Raw genomic sequence first — 23935 nt, forward strand, 5'->3', positions numbered from 1 at the left:
TTCCGGTTTTTTTTTTTGGTTTTTTTTAGCAAACTCCATGCGGGCTTTCATGTGTCTTGCACTGAGGAGAGGCTTCCTGTGGGCCACTCTGCCATAAAGCCCCGACTGGTGGAGGGCTGCAGTGATGGTTGACTATCTAGAACTTTCTCTCATCTCTGGAGATCTTTAGGTTCTTCATCATCTATCTCACCAAGGCTCTTCTTCCCCGATTGCTCAGTTTGGCCAGACGGCCAGGAAGGGTTCTGGTCGTCCCAATGGTCTTCCATTTAAGGATTATGGAGGCCACTGTGCTCTTCGGAACCTTCAGTGCAGCAGAATTGTTTTTGTAACCTTGGCCAGATCTGTGCCTTGCCACAATTCTCTCTCTGAGATCTCCAGGCACGTTTTCAGAGGTTTTTTTTAAACAAAACAAAAAAACAACTTTATTCTCTAGACGCTCTCGTACAGTGCAGATGCTTTTCTGCTCGCTCTGCTTGCTTCGCCTCTGTTTACATTTTTCTTGCTATTAAGCTTATTTTTCTTCTTCCAAAGAAATTAGAAGAAGCGACTCCTGGATATTTTTAAACTTGTGGGACTGTACTTTTTTTTTGTAGATAGTCAGTTGTTGCCATATTCCAATATTTCTTATCCCCCCTTATGATTACGTGAGCGTGGCCTGCGAATTAGCACAAGCCTGCTATTAGCAACAAGACCAGCAACAGGATACCTCTGTTTTCCACTGAAGACTATCACAAACTGCTACAGAACATTGCGGTCCTGGAAACAAAAATAAACTGTCTTGAAGTATATGTGGATGTAAATGGACAGTCGGGGAATGAAACTACTCTACCGATGTCTCAAAATGATGAGCAGAATCGTGCTAACAGACAGACACTTAGCTCAACAAATAGGACGGATGTGGACTGCAGAAACAGTAATGGATCATCAGCAGTTCTCCCTGGAATTTACTGGGAGCAAAGTCCAAAGATACGGGGCAACATCTAAAAAGGAGGACACAACACCAGCAGATTGCAGAGGAATCCGGCTGGCCTGCGTTGCGGGCTGCTTCAACCCCGAGTGAGCGGCCTTGGACTGTCGCTACAGAAAAAGAAAAGAGGACGCAAGTCAATGCAAAACATTGACATCAGACTTACAAATAGATTTGAGCCACTCTTCTAAGAAAAAAATGGTACCCCACACTTTAACAGTTGGTGATGAAGCTGTCAAGAATGTGAAATGCTTTTGCAGTGAGAAGAACACCAAAGTACTGTGTTTTACCAATGACATGGTGTCTGATATCTCAAAGAAAAAAAATCCTGGAGATCACTGATCCAATCCAATTGTGAAATCTGTCTTTCCACACACAGGGGCCCTGGATGTTGTCAAGCAGCAATCAGAGGTCCTGAAGCGAGATTTCATTGATCTCCTCATGAAAGTGCAACGGTTAGATGCTGAAGTTTTTTGTGAGTGGACCTCTTCCAATGGTACAATTTGGAGATGAACATTTCAGTCAATTAAATAAGTGGGTCAAAGTGTGTACTGCACTATCCGTGAGTTTCATTGACAATTTCTTTAAAAGGCAGACGGGTTTGTCTAAATAGTCAGTATTGGTTGACAACATTTTTTAGTGTGTTGGAAATTGGAATCTCCCGCACTCCTCCCTGCACCATTGGAGAAAAGCCCAACGCAAAACTCACTCTCTACTACCCTAAATTCCCTGTTAGGTGTGACGGACAGGATGAAGGCTATTGTCAATATTGGAATCCAACGCACACCATGCCAAGAGCTTCCTCCCATCCCCCCTCGCCTGAAACCAAAGTCCACTGAGATGCGAAGGCCCCCTTCTCCACCCATGAAGAATCTTATCTGCGAATCTGGCTAATGGGGTGTGGGGTCTTTTTCAAAATAAGTCAGACCCCTACGGAGATCAGGCATTTTTCATCCCTGTAAATAAAAGGGACAAAAACCTGGTCAAAGAAATATGGCACAAAAAAGTAGAACGACAAATTTAGTGAGGATAAAATGTGAATCGATCAAACCATTGTCTCCAGTTATCTCTGCGAGACTAGCTCTTTTCAATATCAGGTCACTGGGTAATAAATCAATGTTGATTAATGACATTATTCCAACCTATGATCTGGACTTTTTGCTACTAGATTTTATGTGTTACGTGGTTAACAGAAAAGTAGCTCTGATACCATTTGGAATGATGCAACACAGGCACATTTTTATTTTATGAACAAGTGTCGAATAGGGAAAAAAGGCAGTGATATTGCTGTTATATTTAAGTCATTATTTCAGTGTAAAGAAATTATACTGGGAGATTTTAGCTCTTTTGAATATCTCTTTTTTAGTTAAAGCTGACCCAAAGTTTTACATAGTTTTAATAAGTTCTAGACCTCCAAGATACAATCATTTGTTTTTAGGTTTTTTCAGAACTACTGTCAGTTATTTGAACTGACTACAACTATTTTGTCATATCGGGAGACTTTAACATTCATGTTGACAATCTTCTTCTTTTCCTTTGGACTTGTCTCTTTAGGGGTCGCCACAGCGCGTCATCCTTTTCCATGTAAGCCTATCTCCTGCATCCTCGTCTCGAACACCAACTGCCCTCATGTCTTCCCTCAGGACATCAATCAACCTTCTCTTTGGTCTTCCTTTTGCTCTCTTGCCTGGCAGCTCCATCCTCATCATCCTTCTACCAATATACTCACTATTTCTCCTTTGGACGTGTCCAAACTATTGAAGTCTGCTCTCTCTAACTTTGTCTCCAAAACATTGAACCTTGGCTGTCCCTCTGATGAGCTCATTTCTAATTTCATCCAACCTGGTCACTCCGAGAGCGAACCTCAACATCTTCATTTCCGCCACCTCCAGGTCTGCTTTCTGTTGTCTCTTCAGTGCCACTGTCTCTAATCCGTACATCACTGTCTCTATTCCGTCACCACTGTTTTATAAACTTTGCCCTTCATCCTAGCAGAGACTCTTCTGTCACATAACACACCTGACACCTTCCTCCACCCGTTCCAACCTGCTTGGACCCGTTTCTTCACTTCCTGACCACACTCACCATTGCTCTGGACGGTTGACCCCAAGTATTCAAAGTCCTCCACCCTTGCTATCTCGTCTCTCTGTCGCCTCACTCTTCCCCCACCACCCCTCTCATTCATGCACATATATTCTGTCTTACTTCGGCTAATCTTTTTCCTCTGCTTTCCAGTGCATGCCTCCATCTTTCTGTTTCTCCACCTGATCCCTGCTTTCACAGCAGATCACAATGTCATCTGCAAACATCATGGTCCACGGGTATTCCAGTCTAACCTCATCTGTCAGCCTATCCATCACCACTGCAAACAGGAAGGGGCTCAGGGCTGATCCCTGATGCAGTCCCACCTCCATCTTAAATTCGTCTGTCACACCTACAGCACACCTCACCATTGTTCTGCTGCCCTCGTACATGTCCAGTATTATTCAAACATACTTCTGCCACTCCAGACCTCCGCAGGCAGTACCACAGTTCCTCTCTGGGTACTCTGTCATAGGGTTTCTCTAAATCTACAAAGACACAATGTAGCTCCTTCTGACCTTCTCTGTACTTTTCCATCAACATCTTCAAGGCAAATAATGCATCTGTGGTACTCTTTCTAGGCATGAAACCATACTGTTGCTCGCAAATACTCACTTCTGTCCTGAGTCTAGCCTCCACTACGCTTTCCCATAACTTCATTGTGTGGCTCATCAACTTTATTCCTCTATAGTTCCCACAGCTCTGCACATCACCCTCGTTCTTAAAAATGGGCACCAGCACACTTTTACTCCATTCCTCAGGCATCTTCTCAAGCGCTAGAGTTCTATTGAACAAGGTGGTCAAAAACCCCAGAGCCACCTCTCCTAGATGCTTCCATACCTCCACAGGAATGTCATCAGGACCAACTGCCTTTCCATTTTTCATCCTCTTTAATGCCTTTGTAAATTCCCCCTTACTAATCATTGCCACTTCCTGGTCCACCACACTTGCCTCTTCTCCTCTCCCTTCTCTCCAATTTTCCTCATTCATCAACTCCTCGAAGTATTCTTTCCATCTAGCTAGCACACTGCTGTCAACATATTTCCATCTCTATCCTTAATCACCCTAACCTTCTGCACATCCTTCCCATCTCTATCTGGCCAATCCAGATCCTTTTATCCTTCTTTAGTGTCCAACCTGCCATACATGTCATCATATGCCTCTTCTAAATTCTAAAAAACTCTGTTATACTAGACACATTTGACCTCTCTCAACATATTAAGAGTCCAACCCACACTCAAGGTCACATCTTAGACCTGGTCATCTCCAAGGATGTTGAAATTCTATCATTTGACATTAAGTATATGGCTATTTCTGACCATTGTTGTGTATTCTTTGAATTACAGATTCTCCCAAAGGTTCAGAGAACCTGTATGTTAAGAAAAGGTACATAAATGAGGGTACCGCCACTAAGTTTATGGAGACCATAGCTCTGCCACAAACTGTGAATGCTGAGGCAGTTAATGAACTTTTGCTGGAGGGGACCAATCACAAAGACCTTGCTTACCTCCGTTCCGCCAAACGTCTCATTCCCCGACAAGCTCGCTGGACCCTCTTCTTGAGTCGGTTCAATTTCAGTCTCTCCTTCCGTCCTGGTTCCCGTAACTAGCAAGCCTTACGCAGCCCTGATGAACATGAAACCATGTTCCCCTTCTCCTGCTTCATCAGGGCTGCTATATGGGAAATCGAGCAGATGGTGCAGGATGTCCAAGAGACCCAACCGGATCCCAAGACTAGACCCCCAGACCGCCTGTTCGTACCGGACTCGGCACGATCTGTCGTCATTCAGTGGGCCCATAATACTAAACTCACCTGTCACCCCGGTATCACCCGCACAATCCAATTCGTGCAACAACACTTCTGGTGGCCCAGCCTGGCAAAAGACACCCGTGAGTTCATCCTAGCCTGCTCCGTCTGTGCCCAAGCTAAAGCCTCCCATCAACCCCCAGCTGGCCTGCTGCACCCCTTCACCCATTCCGAGCCGCCCCTGGTCCCATATTTCCCTGGACTTTATCACCGGCCTACCCCCCTCTGAAGGTAACACCATCATCCTCACCATCATGGATCGTTTTACCAAGTGTGTCCATTATGTACCCCTTCCCATGTTGCCCTCTGCTTTTGATACCGCTAACCTTAGAGTCCGCCACGTATTCAGACTACATGGCATTCCGATGGACATTGTCTCAGACCATGTTCCCTCATTTTTCCTCCCAGGTCTGGAAGGAGTTCTGCAAGGTGGTGGGCGCAGCAGCCAGTCTGCCTTCCGGCTACCACTCCCAATCCAACAGCCAGACGGCGCGGGCAAACCAATGCCTGGAATCTGGTCTTCACTGTGATGCCGCCTCCTGGAGCACCTTCCTTCCGTGGGTGGAATATGCCGATAAGTCCCTCATCAGCTCCGCCACAGATATGTCTCCATTTATGGCCTGTTATGGTTTCCAACCTCCTTTGTTCACGGAACAGGAGCATACGGTGGCGGTTCCCACGGTGAGGGAACACCTTCGACGTGTCCAGTCCATACGGAAGGACGTCAGGGCAGCCTTAACTTGCTCTGAGAAATGAGAGAAATGAAGGGCTCACCAACCTTCGTCGCTCCCCTACGCCTGAGTACAAGGTGGTATCAGATGGTTTGGCTTTCCTCCCGTTACCTCCCACTCCAGACTGAATCCCGCAAACTCACTCCATGCTTTATTGGTTCCTTTCCCATCACCAAAATCATCAATCCCACATCAGTCCAATTTAAACTTCCACAATCTCTCAAAATTCATCTGACGTTCCATGTGTCACTTCTCAAGCCTGTCTCCACCTGCTTTCCCACTATTAGTGAGGGCAAAGAGCGTACTAGTACATGGACCTTACGCTGGATGTCAAGGATATTGAATAAATGCTCAAACAATTTGTGCGATAGCGCTTTACCATTGGTACGAGTGGGCACGTCAACTACCGCAAAGTATTTCCTCACTAGCAGGCGCCGGTCCATTCCAGGCCGCAAGCGACTTTTTTTTCTTTTTTATTTATTTTTAATTGGACAATTCCTATATAATTTCCAATGCAAACAGCCATCTTTTAACAAAACATAATTAGACGACTGTTCAACAAATACAAGATGACTTATAGGGTAGGCTTAAGTCAACAAAGCCGTGCACGAGCGTACAGAACCGGCCGGAGTACCGGTATGGATTGTAGCCTGCAGGGTGCAGCATGTGTTTTATGATTCGTGACTTCGTTGGACCCTTGCTGTTGTGCTGTGCGCGGTGCGACCAACAATTGTTGTTAAGCAGCAGACAAGCCCGAAGCAGGTTGTCTCCAATCCCCTACCCCCAACACAAGACCTGAACCAAAATGTGCAAAGCTGACAGATCGTTTCAGTGGAGGAAGGATCCAGCAGCACGACGAGAGGTGCACAACACAGGGAAAATGGCAAAATATTAAGACCTAGCAAACCATGCATGTTATGTAAATTATTTGGTACTCAAAATGGTTAAAATACTTAAGTCCTTCTGTATTGCAAGCATCATTCTTTTTGTTGCTCAACATCAGAAAATGATAGAGTCTGTGACCTGACTTATTTACACTTTAATCAATTAAGGGATACTTACATATAATCTGATATGTGAACAAATGAGCGGGATTACTGATATCAGAAAGCCAACAGGCTGTGTGTGCGTCCTGTGTGATTTATGTCATTTTCTTCCATGGATTGCCTTGGTGTATTAAGAATGTAACTCGAATGTAAGAATGTAACTCGATATGAATATTATATATGAATATGAATGTAACTCGGTATGAATATTATTGTGATTATTTTTTGCAGCAGCATCAAGGGTGAAGGTCACTAGCAGGGGTGTTATTGAGGGACTGGGTGACCCCATCGTGGCACTGAGGTGGTGGTGCTGGTCTTGGAGAATGAGGAGGAAGATGTGGTGGTCTTATTGGGGGAGAAGGAAGCAGCAATAAACATACCGGTAGAGATGCCGTGTGTACTGGGTAGGATATTGTATGATGCATACAGTGTATACAGCAAAAATTATGAGACCTAAAATCACGGTCATCCCTCATTGGTTAGTATTCGGGGCTTTGTTGCAAGGCAGGAGGAACAAAAAAAAATTTTGGTCTTAGGTTGTGTGCACCGGGGGCCTCGGCGTCTTAAATTCCCGGGCTGAATTATGGGCACAGTACGTCCCTACTCACTAACATTTAGCAGTCCTACTAGTATAGCAAAGTTGTTCTACAAATGTGCAGAAATGTCATAAAGTAGTGGAAAAACACTGACAAGACAGTTGTCTTAGTAAGTTTATCATACACTCAAAAAAAAAAAAAAAACACTCCTTTGAATTTACTTTAATCTGAACATGTACATCAGTTGCTCATAATTAAAATTATTTAAACATACTTTATTTTTTTAGGGGGAAAAAAACATTTTTCCACATTAAAATCATGTGCAACTGAAAATTAAGTATTTTTTTTTCCAGTGTACTAGTGAGGGCAAAGTGTGAACTGGGTCACTATCACTACAAGGGTGCCAGTTATTAAAATGCAGCAGAATAATTAAATTCTGAATTCTTTTAAGTGGCTTAACATTTGCACACATACCAGCACAATAAGCCTCAAATATTTGTCCTTTATTTTGTGTGTGTGTGTGTGTGTGTGTGTGGGGGGGGGGGTTACGTAGCACACAGACTACTCCGCTAACTACAGTGTGTGTAATAAGTGGTTAAATTATATTAATCGCACTGTGTTAGCATTAAAGTCCTGCTGCTTCAGCTTAGTCATACGACAAGTTGACAAAACAGATTTAAAGTGATATTGTGTTAAATTGTGTCTTTCTCCTCTCTCGTGCACCACAAAGCAGAAATTCTTCATCTTGAGTAATGCGCCAAAGAACTGGATGTGGAAAATGGACAACAAAAAAAGCATTGGCACAATCAATGCATACTTTCAAGCATCATTTAATGTCCTAGCAAAAGGATTAAGCGGCTGTTCTAGGGAGTGATTAAAATAGAAAGTGCATCTTTTTGTTCACTGGAGTTCCAACATAAAAAAAGATCCAAGCAGTTTTAGATATGTCAGACGGCGCAAAATCCATAATCATCTGTGTAGAAACAGCAAAAGAAACTCAGTAAAGGTACACTGTATACTGGAGTATTTGGTGGTATGGTGTCACTCAAAGGCACATCACAGCTTTGTATCTCACGGGGATTGTTGCACACGCACAGAAGACACACATACAACATGCACAAGCCTTCAAATGACACGCAGTCTCATGATCCATAATGTTTATCCAGCGTTTGGAAGAGGGAGAACTTAACATTTAAGGATGTCAGCTTTTATTGAAGTGGATATGATCCCAGAGATATCATATGTGACACGTGACCAAAGAAGGGGCTTTTGTCTTTTTTTCTCTCTCTGTAGTGTTTTCCTTATTTCTTTCCTCTTCTTTGTTGCAATTATTTTAAATATTGTCCTTAAAGAATGACCACTATATCCATGATAACATCTGTTGTCACTTGAACAGTCCAAAAGATGAAAAAAATAATTAAAATTTAGTAAACATTCATTGCTAAAGGTAGTTTCCCTTATATAATTTTCCTCTGCCATTATGTATTTATAAACAAGTTTAATAACATACCAATCAGTGGTTATTTCACAACTGGGGGGGAAAAAAACTAAATGTTTGCACACGTTTTAAAGGTAAATAAAAGTCTTTGTTGACTCTTTTCATGATGGGCATGGATAGCATAGTTCAGAGTTCATCTCATGGCATTGTGTTTCCTCACGTCCCCACGCGTTCCACTATTATACTATTAAGATCTTTACATACAAATATGAACAAACTGGTGGCTTGTGCTCCAAAGCCTCAAGTCTTTTTTCAGAGTAATGATCTGCTCGGAGGTGCTGGGGTAGGGCAAGACTCATAGCTGGCCCTCGCCGCCGGGCTCATCCTGACTGCCGCCGGGCTTCTCCGAATCCTGGCTGGGCAGCTCTCCAAGGATGAGGGCAGAGCTCTTCGCCGAGAACTCATCGCCATCCGCTTCGAGACCGTCAGGGCAGTGCAACTTCAGTAGTTCCTCTCTGAGCTGAGCTGTGTGTCGCTGCATCAAAAAACACACATGCACACAAACAATGAGCCTGGTGTCTCACAATGTTGAATGCGGGGAATAGAATGCTCCTTGGATAAACTGAAATCTACAGTTGAAACCAGAAGTTTAAATACAGTGTCGTGAAAAAGTATTGGCCCCTTCTCAAATTCCTGTATTTGTGCAGTTTCCCCACTTTAAGATGATCAAACCAATGTAAATAGACATAACCCAAGTGAACTTAAAATGCTGTTTTAAAATGGTGATTTCATTTCAAGAAAGAAATATTCAAAGCTACCCGGCCCGGCGTAATTTTTGGTTAATTTACATTGATCACACCCATTATCTTCAGACCTGTTCATCAAGAAATCACTGAAACAGAATCTGACCCGACAAAATCAGGTCGGACAAACGATCTAAAAAAAGCTGCAACAAAATGACGCGGTCCAAAGAAATTCCACAACAGTCAAGAAAGAAAGTGATTGACCTCTATCAGTTTGGAAAGCGTTAAGCCATTTCTAAAGCTTTAGGATTACAGCCAACCATAGGGAGAGCCCATTACACTTACATGTAGAACACATGGAACACTCGTGAACCTTTCCAGGAGTGGCCGGCCAACAAAGATTACCCCCAGAGGACAACAATGACTCAGCCAGGAGGTCACAAAGAAACTCAGGGCAACCTCTAAAGAACTGCAGGCCTCCCTTGCCTCAGTTCAGATCAGAGTTCATGACACATTAATAAGGAAGAGACTGGGCAAAAAATGTCATCCATGGCAGAGTTCCAAGGCGAAAACCACTGCTGACCAAAAAGAACATAAAGCCTAGTCTTACTTTGGGGAAAACAAAAAAAACAAACATCCAAATTATTCCCAAGACTTTTAGGAGAATATTATATGGACTGACAAGATGACAAGTTTTTTGGAAGGTGCACGTCTCGTTACATCTGGCGTAAATGTAGCACAGCTTTTCAGAAAAAGAACATCATACCAACAGCCAAACATGGTGGTGGTGTTGGCCTGCTTTGTTCCTTCAGGAACTGGACAACTTGCTGTGATTGATGGAACCATGAATTCTGCTCTTTAACAGAAAATCCTGAAGAAGAATGTTCAGCCATCAGTTTGTGACCTCAAGCTGAACCACACTTGAGTTCTGCAGCAGAATAACGATTACAACACACAGCAAGTCAACTTATGAATGGCTTAAAAAAACAAAATGAAGGTTTTGGGGTGGCCAATCAAAGTCCAGACTTTAATCTGACTGAAATGCAATGGCATGACCTTAAAAAAGCTGTTCATGCTTGAAAACCATCAATTTTTGTGCTGAATTCAAACAATTCTGCAAGGAAGATTGGGCCAAAATACTTCCAGAGAGATGTGAAAGACTCATTGCCACTTAAAGAAAACGCTTGATTTCAGTTGTTGCAGCTGAAGATGGCCGAACCAGTTATTAGGTTTAGGGGGTAATTACTTTTTCATACAGGTCTAAGCAAAGCAAATTTATTTACATAGCGCATTTCATACACAAGCTACCTCAATGTGCTTTACATGATTAAAAGCATTTAAAAACAAAGAAAAAAAACAGCTTGTAAACATTTAAAACAAAGAGAAAAAAAATACAATTAAAACAGCGTACAGTGCAAGAAATACCATTTAAAAGGGGAAATGCTCTAAAAATCATTAGGAGGAAAAAAAAAAAAAGTTTTTAATCTGGACTCAAAAACATTCACACTTGGGGCTGACGTCACTTCTGTTGGCAACTTATTCCATTTGTGTGCAGCATAATAGCTAAATGCTGCTTCAGCATGTTTGCTTTGGACGCTGTGCTCCACTATTTGACCTGAGTCTGTCGATCTCAGAGCCTTACTGGGTTTATATTCCATTAGCATTTCTTTCTTGTATTCACGACCTAAACCATTTTGTGATTTATAGACTGGAAGCCAGTGTAAAGAATTTAGAATTGGAGTAATATGCTATGACCTCTTTGTTCTGGCCAGAACCCGAGCTGCAGCATTCTGAATGAGCTGCAACTGTTTAATGCTCTTTTTGGGGACTCCAGTCAGAAGACCATTACAATTGCCAAGTCTACTGGATGAGCTTCTCCTGGTCTGCATGACACATGCAAGCCTTCACTCTGGATATGTTCTTCAGAAGGTAGAAGGCAGTTTTAGTAATTGATTTGATATGACTATTTAAAATTATTTATTTATTTATTTGTATTTTTATGATTACAATTTTGTTTTATATGACTGTTGAAAGTCAGGTCGGATTCTATCAGAACACCAAGGTTTCGGACTTGGTCTTTGTTTTTTAAAGAGAGAGACTCCAGGTATTTACTAACAGCAATCCTCTTTTCCTTATTGCCAAAAACAATTCTCAGTTTTGTTATTTAATTGAAGAAAACTTTGGCTGATCCAGTTATTTGTTTTAAGACAGTGACACAACACCTCAATTGAACTGTAGTCATTTGGAGACACTGCAAGATATAACTGTGTGTCATCTGCATAGCTATGATAGTCAAAATTAAAGTTCTGAAGAATTTGACCCATGGGTAGCATATACAGGCTGAACAGGAGGGGTCCAAGAACTGACCCTTGACGGAACCCATAGGTCATTGCGATTCGATGAGATTGAACACTTCCAATGGTTACAAAATAACTCCTTTCCTCCAGGTAGGACCTGACCCATTTAAGGACTGTTCCCAACCTGTTCAGCAGTATATTATGATAGGACCAGAATTGACACCTTTCCCGAGTCAGTGTTCAACGTCATATTATTTAGCACTTTGCTAAAAGCAGATTCTGTACTGTGATGAGTTCGGAAACCTGCTTGAAATTTGTCAAAAAGTTCATTCCACACAAGGAATTTGTCTCCGGTAGTTGGAGCCGCTCTAGTACGACAACAGACAGTAAATTGACAGAGAACACTTTTGAGACAAAGACATTGACAAAAAAAAAAAAAAAAAGTCACTGAGCAGTAAAGGGTTGCTAGTTATCTGGTAATGCTGGTAAACAAAATTTTTGGGACAATTGTGCAAAAATATGCAGAGTCCTCTCGATCTAAGAGCAGTTCCAATGACTAATATTGCAATAGTCCGGTGTAATGACCATTGTGCAAAGGGCGCCAAGACTTCAAGGAGTGTATGCGGTTTAAATTGACGAGTAGTTCGATCATCTGGGACAATGTTGATTGTGCAAATGTTGCAGATACTCCTCAATCAGTGTGCAAATTGAGAAGATGCTACTCTGGCATTAGTGGCCAGTATTGGTCAACAGCAGATATGCAAATAGTGCAGCGTGGCGAGACAACTACAGTGAGTGCACGAGTAATATATAATTGGCCCCACTGAAATGTGACAACGAACTCAAGTCAAAAAATTGCCTGCATGTTGTAATGGAATTGTAGGTTAGGTGTTTAAGAAGTTGATTGCAAGAGGGAAGAAGCTGTTGGAATGTCTGCTTGTTCTAGTTTGCGTTGATATGCACATTTCAGAACAAACCACATTCATCTCTGGGACACATTCCTGATTAGTGTGATGGCTACACATTCCCATGGTGTTTATACTAGCGTATAATTACAGATGAACGTGGCACTTTCAGGCATCTTTAAATAGCACCAAGGATGAACCAGACTTGTGCAAGCCCACAATTTCCTACCTTATATCTTGGTTGATTATTTTTTTTAACTTTGCCATGATGTTACAAAAAGAAGCTGTGTGTTTCAGGTTTGCCTTCAAATACATCCACTGTTGTGACACTAAATAACTTAGAAGCTTCCAAAGACGTGACATCATCACCACCTGGGTTTTCTCCAAATCGTAGGCATAGTAATCTTATTGTATGTAAACTTCAGACAGTCATGAACCCCCCCCCCAAAAAAAATTACAAAGGTAATCCTCTCATTATTCTGGCATTTAGCAAATAGAAATATTTTTTGCTAATCCTAATTGACCTAAAACAGGAAAATTTTAAGTCCGATTTCATGTTAGGCACTAAGGACAAAAAAGTCTGTCTTTCTATATAGTGTATGTAAACCTCTGGTTTGAACTGCATGTAAAAAAAAACAAAGGAAATCTTTGTTTGGATTCACGGTTGTTAGGTTTTAGGTAGTTTGCTAACATCATTACTAAAACTAAACTTTGTGGAGGGGTAGCTTCTAAATTCATTTTTGGTGCAAGTGCGGATAAAAATTAAGATGGACACAATAGAACCGTTACGATTACAATTTAACCTTTCCCCATGTGACAAAGTTATGTCAACCGCCAATGTGTTTCATAGGCCTGTGTGAATGGTACTGATGGTTTCTAAATTATTTGCCCTACCTTTAGCGCTGCGGCATGATGGGACATGGTGCGCCCGACCCTCTTGTCGCTGCTGTACTGCTGAATGTCAGAGATCCATTCCTCGCACTGAGACATGATCTCGGTTCGCTTCATGTAAAAATGTTTGTGGATCACCTGCAAAACAACAACATGACAGTTGGGGAAACCAAACACACCGACAGAGGAAAATTATCTTTCCGATTAGACAATTCATGTAACAATAACAGAGACTTTTGTCACTTTTTTTTTTTTAACCAAGACACTGAATAATCATGTTCCATGATTATGCCAGCAGCATGCATTTTGTAGTGAATTATTGACTTAACGTTACTATTCATGCATTTATTAGCATTTCAAGCAGTGCGGCCTGTGTGTCCCGTGTAAAGTTGTGCCAAAGTGAAAGGTGACTGATTAGTTAAGCTTTCTAGGCTGGTAACATTTCACCTAAAATGTAGCTAGTGAGGATAAGCGGAACGGAAGACGAATGAATGAATGAATGAATGAATGTAGTTCTGACTACATGTCATATACTCATCTGATTCCCTGACCCAATCCATCTGTCAACTTATCTCTCTGTGTGTTTTCAATAAATGAAATAGCACTTGTAATGAAGCTCAGTTCATGAACATTTCTTCTTTTATATCCCTCGCTCAACCCACTGATGGTGGTAAGGTTTTATTGTAAAGCAATGGGGAAACTAATAAGGCTGAAATAAGTCAAATAAGCAGTAGGTGTGTAAACAAGAGCAAAGCAATAAACCACAGAGGATGAAAACATGAATTTGTTCCAAAGTATGTTCCAATCGCTTCTATTGGACAAAAAAAAAAAAACACTCTCCAACACTAGTAGATATTTTATTAGCAAGGGGACTTGGACTCTTATGTTCAATACTATGAATATAAATCATGTTCGCTCCACTACTTTCCCTCCCTTCTATCCTTGAGCTAACGTGCTGGTAGTGGCGAGCAGAGAATATGTGTGTAACCCTTGAACTGCTACAGACCTGCTGGATTAGTTATGGTCACTGCTGATTTGCTACAAAGAAGCATCACACAGGGTGTGTAGACCACTTTAATCTCTATCTTCCTTCCACATCCTTTTCCGGTCTATCCATCATAGTCACATCTTCCCATCTCATCCCCGTGCCCTACCCCCAATTGCCTTCACTGCTTATGTTACATCCACCGTAGTGAGTTTCCAGCTCAGAATGAATGTTTCAACGTCACTGAACTGTGGTAAAAATGGTGAATTTGAGCAGCTGCTGAAGCTTTCTCGAAGCCAAGACAGGATTTGTGACATAAATTGGAAAGACAAGCACATGGCTGACATTATGCGCAGACATGGCAAACACAGAGGTTAAAGGAGGATGTTTTCCCCAAGGCTCCATATAGCGCCGGCAAAGAGCCACTTGACTTTTGGTATTTGGACATGGCCATCAATCACAGGATGAAAAGCTCTCTATGCAAACTGGCGCCTATCATGGAGCAAACATTGAATTGGAACACACACAAACACACACACACACACACACACACACACACACACACAGACATACAAGAGCACAAGCACACGTGAAGAAAACGTGCAGTCGGAGATGAGGTCCACTGGTAGATGAAGATCCCTGGCTACCAGAAAAACCCAAGTGACCTTTGAGGTAATGCTGTCCACTCATTAATCCGCAGGGCAACCAAGGGAGGGAGACGAGCCAAGGAATGGATATGCGGAAGCTGTCTGTTGGATGATGGATCAAGGACATGAGTGAATCACATCGCCATTATAAAGTTATTAATGGAATACGTAAAACGATGAATAAGTAACACACTGAGGCCTGCGGGAGCCAACCAACCCACTGACTTCCAGACTGCAGCTGCTGGTAAAACACCAGCTACCTACATGAGGTACAACTAGCTAATTCCATCGGTTTTGCCATCAGGTTGAACTGATGAGTTGACTCTACTAATCTGCATCCAAGTTTAAAGCTGACCTATTGCTATTCACGTGTTTTCGGAATCTCATTCTTCCATTGGCTAATTTACAGAGGACTTTCAACTAGCCCGTTTGCTGCAGTCATCGGACTATAATGCTGTGTGGAGCAGTGAAACGTACGCCCAACATGGCGCCACAGTCTTCATATATCTCCGTATGTCCGAGAGTACGAAAATAAGATTGTAGTGGATGAGAATAGTGGTTAGCCTCTCTAGCTTCGGCTATTTCGATCACTGTGATTCTTGGGGTCTATTCACACAATAAAAGTATTTTTTTTCGTTTGGTGGGGTTCACAGTCACGTTGTACATTTTGCAAGCGAACTAAAATTTGTAAACAAAGCCAGGTGTGTGATAATCTTTGCTCCCATTGTACAGAAATGACGAGGGAGGGACAAAGCACAGATGCACACTGCCTTGCTGATTTGCAAATTTGCGCTGTTATTAAAGCTGCAAAAATAAAGGACTGAGTAACCTGACTTGCAAAGTCTGTCATTCCTGTGTTAAGGCATCAATTAATATACTGTAATACAGGCAGCCTCACTGACAAAGAGCAGCTCATTGAACAAAAGTTTCGGACCTTCTGCTACAACTGTTACCATGGCAAAAACAACAATAATGAATCGCATCAAAGTATTATGTTGAAAAACAGAATGAATAGAGTAAAGATGTATGGTCTCATCATCGGGTGCTCGGGAGAGGAGGTTTTGGGGTCTCGGTTAAAAGAGAGCTTGAGGTATGGTCACATACTTTTAATACGAATCGCAAGCAAGCAACATAATGTTATGTAGCCAGTTACTACGAGCACTGTTTTTACATAACATGCCGGGTTTTTGTCGACTCATGCTGCGACGCTTCGGTCAACATTGGTTTGTGCGCGTGAATAAATGCTGGCAGTGGCGAGCACGGGAGGCGATGTGCCCTTTGAAGATGCAATATTACTGTTCGATGTCAAGGTGCTCTGTTGGAGGGCTGTCTTTCATATTGAAGACGAAGTGGATCCGGTATGACGTACAATATTCACTATCGTTATAAGCTATGGGATATTGACTTGTTGGGTCGGATCGAGGCTGGTTCGTATCCACACCACAAACGAACCGCACAGAGTTCGTATGGAAGTGGACAAGAAAAAAGGAGGTCTCGGAGTAGTTGTTTGGTGCGCACTAAGATTCGTTTGTGTCTATTGTATTCACACCTGCACAAAAGGTCCGGACCAAGGGGGAAACAAACTGGTTTGTTTAAAGTGGAACAAATGTGGCAGGTGTCAATACAGTCATACAATTTTCATACAAGTGAGACCACAGGACTGGCGACAAGGAACAAGGGCAGCGGCGTTAAGTGAAGCTCCAGGTTCGTCTCCAAAATGTGACAGTGGACAAGAAAGTATTTAGTCAGCCACCAATTGTGCAAGTTCTCCCACTTAAAAGGATAAGAGAGGCCTGTTATTTTCATCATAGGTATACCTCACCTATGAGAGACAAAATGAGGAAAAAATAAAATAAAATCCAGAAAATCACTGTCTGATTTTTAAAGAATTTATCATCAAATTATGGTGGAAAATAAGTATTTGGTCAATAACACAAGTTCATCTCAATACTTTGTTATATACCCTTTGTTGGCAATGACAGAGGTGAAACGTTTTCTGTAAGTCTTCACAAGGTTTTCACACAATGCTGTTGGTATTTTGGCCCATTCTTCCATGCAGATATCCTCTAGAGCAGTGATGTTTTGGGGCTGTCGCTGGGCAGCACAGACTTTTAACTCCCTCCAAAGATTTTCTATGGGGTTGAGCTCTGGAGACTGGCCACTCCAGGACCTTGAAATGCTTCTTACTAAGCCAATCCATCGTTGCCCGGGCGGTGTGTTTGGGATAATTGTCATGCTGAAAGGCCCAGCCACGTTTCATCTTCAATGCCCTTGCTGATGGAAGGAGGTTTTCACAAAAAATCTCACCATACATGGCCCCATTCATTCTTTCCTTTACACGGATCAGTCGTCCTGGTCCCTTTGCAGAAAAACAGCCCCAAAGCAAGATGTTTCCACCCCCATGCTTCACAGTAGGTATGGTGTTCTTTGGATGCAACTCAGCACTCTTTCTCCTCCGAACACGACAAGTTGAGTTTTTTCCAAAAACTTTTATTTTGGTTTCATCTGGCCATATGACATTCTCCCAATCCTCTTCTGGATCATCCAAATGCTCTCCAGCAAACTTCAGACGGGCCTGGACATGTACTGGCTCAAGCAGGGGGGCAAGTCTGGCACTGCAGGATTTGAGTCCCTGGTGGTGTAGCCTTGATGGTAGCCTTTGTTACTTTTAGTCCCAGCTCTCTGCAGGTCATTCACTAGGTTCCCCCCTTGTGGTTCTGGGATTTTCGCTCATGTGTTTTTTTTACACTGATATGAGTTCAAACAGGTGCCATTAATACAGGTAACGAGTGGAGGACAGAGGAGCCTCTTAAAGAAGACGTTACAGGTCTGTGAGAGCCAGAAACCTTGCTTGTTTGTAGGTGACCGAATACTTATTTTCCACCATAATTTGCTCATACTTTAAAAATCAGACTATGATTTTCTAGATTTTTTTTCCCCCTTAATTTTGTCTCTCATAGCTGAGGTATACCCATGATGAAAATTACAGGCCTCTCTCATCTTTTTAAGTGGGAAAACTTGTACAAATGGTGGCTGATTAAATACTATTTTGCCCCACTGTATGTCCAATAATGTGCAGGCAACAACTGTGCGATAACGAGGGACAGATGAATATGGATTTTTTTAGGCCGATGCCGATTCCGATATTTGGCAGAAAACATTCTGATAACCTATTAATTGGCCAAATAATTAAAAAAATATATAATGAATGAAGTAACTTTTGGTCTCTTAACCAGGGTTCGCTCTGCCTGTTCGCAACTTCGCCAATGGCTAATTAAAATAGGATGTGGCGAAGCGCATATTGCCTACGTTCGCCACACTGGCGAATCAAAATTGCCTGCGTCAAAACTCAAAAGCCCTTCCTGATAAATGTTAAAGTGAGCGCGCTCATTCTGCAGTGTGAACGCTGCTGCGTTAGACTGGCATGCCACCTCTCTGCTCCCGCGGTGAGATTGTAGTTTTCAAATAATATGAACTAGTCATGGTGACGTCGCGTTATTATGCTAGTAAAATGTATGTGAATATACAGTTATATGTATATATGTAAATGTATGTTATCTGTAAATGTAGACATTAGCGAATGCTAGCTATCGACGTTAGCTGAATAAATAAGTAACGGATAAGTGTTTAAGCTAATGTTAGCTAGCCATGTTAGCTGGATAAATAAGAATATGGAGTTACTGTCAAGTCTTTTATGTGCATAAGCAGAAAGGTGTGCATGAGCAGAGAGGTTTGGAGGTGACTCCAAAATGCATGTGTACACCCTTGGAGACACTTGGAAAAGACAAGACCCGATGCCCCCTGGCGGCAAATTGAAGCATGCATGACCGCAACGTACGTTTGAAGTGTCGATGGTCAATGTATGCTGCAACTCAAATTAGTTCTTGCAGCCATCTATCTGCCTTCTTCATCAATGAACGAGTCGCTACTCTCACTTTGGTTGACATTCTAAGTGGTGGCGCTACTGGCTGGAATCAGGGTCATATGTAACTCGTCATTTGGGGGGCCGACAGCAAACATAGTCACCCCCCCTTATGTAATTCAGACCACTTCGTCCTGCTTTTGAAATCTGTTACAATTACACTATATTACCAAAGGTATTCGCTCACCAGCCTTGACTCAGATATGAAGTTATTATTATGAATTGTCTCGCATAATCTAACAGTTTACAATTATAAATCAAATGGTCATACCTTTGATGGTGCCACCCATACACTCACAACTTACTAACATTATACACACAAAGGTCCAAGTGTTATTATTCTTAACCTCTCTCACATCCATATTTTAACACACAAAGGATTGTCCTTAATTCTACCCGACAACTTGCTGCTGTGCACGCTTGTGCAGCATCTTCCAGATCTTCATCATAGCACTATTAGGGACTCCTTTCTCACACCAATTACTAAAAATAAAATTGCATCTACACTGTCTCATTTTAAGTTTAATACACACATTGTAATATTTAAAATGTCACAAGTATATTACATTTGCATTTATATTGAACTACAACAAATGTAGATGAACAACTAGTAGTTAGGAAATACAAAATAAAATAAAAATAAAAAAGTATCAGAAGCACTCTTTTGCTACCTGAGTCCATAAAAAGACGAGAGATTATTGGCAAATCTTCCAAACAAGCCAGTACTTTGCCAGAAATTTATGCAGCTCCTTCAATGTTGCTATGGGCCTCCTGGCAGCCTCCCTGACCAGTTTTCTTCTCATATTTTCATCAAATTTGGAGGAACATCCAGTTCTTGGTAAAGTCACTCTTGTGCCATATTTTGTCCACTTGATGACTGTCTTCACTGTGTTTGTTCCATGGTTAAGTTAATGCCTTGGAAATTCCTTTTTTACCCTTCTCCTGACTGATACCATTGAAATATGAAATCCCTCTGAAGCTGACTATGGCTTGTGCTGTAAGATGTGACAACAAAAATCAACTTTTCGGAACTTGATTTGGGGTTAATCAGAGGCACTTTAAATGGTGATGTGTGTGCTTATTACCATTTAACATGAGTTTGAATGCGATTGGTCAATTTTAAACAGCTACATCCCCAGTTATAAGAGGGTGTGCACACTTGTGCAACCACATTATCTTAGTTGTTTATTTTTACTTTCCCTCTCTAAAATATACCAAAAAAAACAAGCATTTGAACAGGGATGTGGAGACTTCTTATATTAACTGTACATGCCAGGAAAGAATTTCAACCAAGAAGTCAGAATGCATCTTTTTCTTGGGTTGTTTAGTAACAAGAGTGTGCAAAATATCCAATATTAGCCAAACTTCACCTTGGTCTGTTGATGAGCTATGGTGAATCACGGCAAGTTGACCTTTGACGTACAAGATTTTAAATCTCATGACTTCCCATTATTACATCAGATCCAAGTGTGATTTTTTTTCGCCGCTTAAGGCATTCCAAAAATATTACACTCTTTAATTGAATCGGACAGAGATGAGGTCATTGTGGGCCTGCTTCCATCCAGGCAAGTTGAAGGAAATTTACAATTTAAGGCTCGAGAGTTTTTTTTTTTTTTTTCCTTTAACTTCAATCAAATATAGGACCTCCCATTCAGCCGTAAATATGGCTGCTAGGAGTGGGCAATATGGGCTTAATATTTGATTTTAGATACAGTATATGAAATACGTTGTCATTTTTATCATGACTGTAGTATAGGCTAAAATGATCAAATTCTTCAAGTTTTCAAAAGAAAATACCGCCATTTGGTATTGCGCCTTTTGAGTCTTTCAGGCCTAATAACACCAGGTGAAGGGATTACACATAATTAAGGACTTAACTTTGGATGATCAAATATAAGACTTTTTAAGGATGCAGACACCCTGTCATCCTGAGATCCAGTCAACACTTATTACGTAATAAGTGTTATACTTATAATAATGTGGTTTATGACAAGGATTTAAAGCAACGCTATACTATACACTAGTTTCCCAATAAGCCATGGTATAATTTAAACAGCTAATTCATTACAAAAGTATTTTGCAAATCTGAGACTTGGAACTGTTTTGCAGCTTCCACCACACCGCAAAAGCAAGTAATAAAAAAAAAAAGAACACCACACGAACCATAGAAGATCAAGAGAAGCAGAAGACGCAACCAAGACAGCGAAGAAGAAGGTGGCGGCGTACATTACAGTGCCGTGAAAAATTATTGGCCGCCTCCTCAAATCTTTGCATAGTTTCCCTACTTACAGTGGGTACGGAAAGTATTCAGACCCCCTGAAAATTTTCACTGAATGCTATATATTGAAGCCATTTGCTAAAATCATTTAAGTTATTTTTTTCCCTCATTAATGTACACACAGCACGGTATATTGAAATAAAAAACTTAATTTTTGAAATTTTTGCAGATTAAAAAGAAAAACTGAAATATCACACAGCCACAAGTAATCAGAGCTTTTTGCTGTGACACTCATATTTAACTCGGTGGTGTCCATTTCTTCTGATCATCCTTGAGATGGTTCTACACCTTCATTGGAGTCCAGCTGTGTTTGATTATACTGATTGGACTTGATTAGGATAGCCACACACCTGTCGATATAAGACCTTACAGCTAACAGTGCATGTCAGAGCAAATGAGAAGAATGAGGTCGAAGGAACTGCCTGAAGAGGTCACAGACAGAATTGTGGCAAGGCACAGATCTGGCCAAGGTTAAAAATAGCAACATTCTGCTACAGTTAAGGTTCCTAAGAGCACAATTTGCAGTTTGCTAAAAACACCTGAAGGACACCAAGATGGTGAGAAATAAGATTCTCTGGTCTGATGAGACCAAGTTAGAAATTGTTGGCCTTAATTCTAAGTGGCATGTGTGGAGAAAAAAAGGCACTGCTTATCACTTGTCCAATACAGTCCCAACAGTGAAGCAAGTTGGTGTCAGCATCATGCTGTGGGTGCGTTTTTCAGCTGCAGGTACAGGGAGACTGGTTGCAATCGTAGAAAAGATGAATGCGGCCAAGTACAGGGATATCCTGGACGAAAACCTTCTCCAGAGTGCTCAGGACCCTCAGACTGGGCTGAAGGTTCACCTTCCAACAAGACAATGACCCTAAGCACACAGTTAAAATAATGAAGGAGTGGCTTAAGAACAACTCCGTGGCTGTTCTTGAATGAACCATCCAGAGCCCTGACTTAAACCCAATTGAGCATCTCTGGAAAGACCTGATAATGGCTGTCCACCAACGTTCACCATCCAACCTGACAGAACTGGAGAGAATCTGCAAGGAGGAATGGCAGAGGATCCCAAAATCCAGGTGTAAAAAACTTGTTGCATCATTCCCAAAAAGACTCATGGCTATATTAGCTCAAAGGCGTGCTTCTCCTAAATACTGAGCAAAGGGTCTGAATACTGGCTGTGTGAGAGTTAGTTTTTCGTTTTTTAATAAATCTGCAAAAATTTCAATTCTTTTTTTTTCTGTCAATATGGGGTGCTGTGTGTACATTAATGAGGAAAAAAATAAAAAATGATTTTAGCAAATAGCTGCAACATAAAGAAGAGTGAAAATTTTAAGGGGGTCTGAATACTTTCCGTACCCACCGTATTGAAGGGAATATAGAATACTTTATATTCTAATATGTAACTCTAACTAGTTTGCAAGAGAATGTGTATTGGAGTATAGGAGTATATTGCAGGAAGGCCCCCATCGGGGGGTATGTGGCCCCCATCAGGGGGTATTTGGAGACAGATGGCAAAGAAGAAAGGAACTGCGGGGAGCCACTATAAACATTGAATGCAGGAGACATCGACAGGCGACGTCTGGACCCAGATCAGATAGTCATCATATGGCCAAACAACGATGACGTCAGATTACGGACTAATCAGACGACAGCGATTCCACACCGGCCTGTTTGAAACATTGTATAAGTCTGGGGGAGAGTCAGATAGTGTTGTTCTACTACTGTATCTGCTAAGGATAAGATAGGGTAGTTACGAACCCAGAGCTCTGCAAAATGTATAGACTCCTCTGTCAGGAATAAATTGGTTGTTTTTTATACATTGTTGTGAACGACGTTCTTTCACGAAAACGAACACGCTTGGAACCACGGAAATTAGGGGATTTTAAAACACAGGTTCCTACAGTATGTTTACAGAGTATGGGTAAGGAAGTAACATTCCTTGTCACTTTCCTACTATGTTCCCACCGTACACCTCTATACTGTAACGTAATTTTTTTCACGAGCTGTCTGCAACTGACCCAAAATGGGTCCGTGACCCACCAGTTGAGGATCACTGCTCTACTACATATTTTATATATATATATCAGGGGGTCTTAATACTTTCCATACCCACTGTAAATGATAAGATCATCAAACAAATATAAATACAGACCCTTTCCAAAAAAATTTTAATATCATGGAAAAGTATTTCCATAATTCCATATAAAGTTAAACTTTCATAGATTATAGATTCAGGGCCCACAATTTAAACAATTTAAAGTATTTATTTGTTTATTTTTACATAATTTGAGTTTCCAGCTCATAAAACCCACGAAATCAGGATTTGAAAAAAATTTAATACTGTGAAGAAATCACCACTTACATCACAGTTTTTGTAGAAAAAAAAAATAGGGTCACATTAAATCAATCAAATTGTATTCCACAGGTAATATACCGGCACCTTTAGCAGTATCAGGCATTACAATGAACAAGAAATTGAAGAAACGAGGGTGGTCAAATGTTTTTCTCCATGACTGTAAATCAGGCGTATTCGACTAAAATTTAAAAGGTTCCAGATCAAGAAAATGTCTTGAAGAAAGGGTCCGGAAGATCTATCTAGTGTCTATTTATTGTGGTATGTATTTCAGTAGCCGAGTTGTTGTATCTCTCCATCTGCTTGTAATCAAT

At 41.3% G+C, this 23935-nt stretch overlaps 1 protein-coding gene across 6 annotated transcripts in view; it reads right to left on the minus strand.

Annotated features, from left to right (window-relative positions):
- Window positions 1-7982: 7982 nt before the first annotated feature.
- The window catches only part of birc6 (baculoviral IAP repeat containing 6), a 184394-nt gene continuing 168441 nt past the window's right edge, over window positions 7983-23935 (minus strand). For all 6 annotated transcript variants that reach the window (XM_061690491.1, XM_061690495.1, XM_061690492.1 and 3 more), the window contains 2 exons: window positions 13446-13580; window positions 7983-9141 (listed from right to left, as the gene is read on the minus strand). In XM_061690491.1, coding sequence (XP_061546475.1) covers window positions 8962-9141; window positions 13446-13580 — 315 coding nt within the window. In that variant the 3' untranslated portion in view covers window positions 7983-8961. The remainder of the gene's footprint in view (window positions 9142-13445; window positions 13581-23935) is intronic.

The sequence above is a fragment of the Phycodurus eques genome, chromosome 11 (assembly GCF_024500275.1).
Source record: "Phycodurus eques isolate BA_2022a chromosome 11, UOR_Pequ_1.1, whole genome shotgun sequence".
Taxonomy (NCBI): domain Eukaryota; kingdom Metazoa; phylum Chordata; class Actinopteri; order Syngnathiformes; family Syngnathidae; genus Phycodurus; species Phycodurus eques.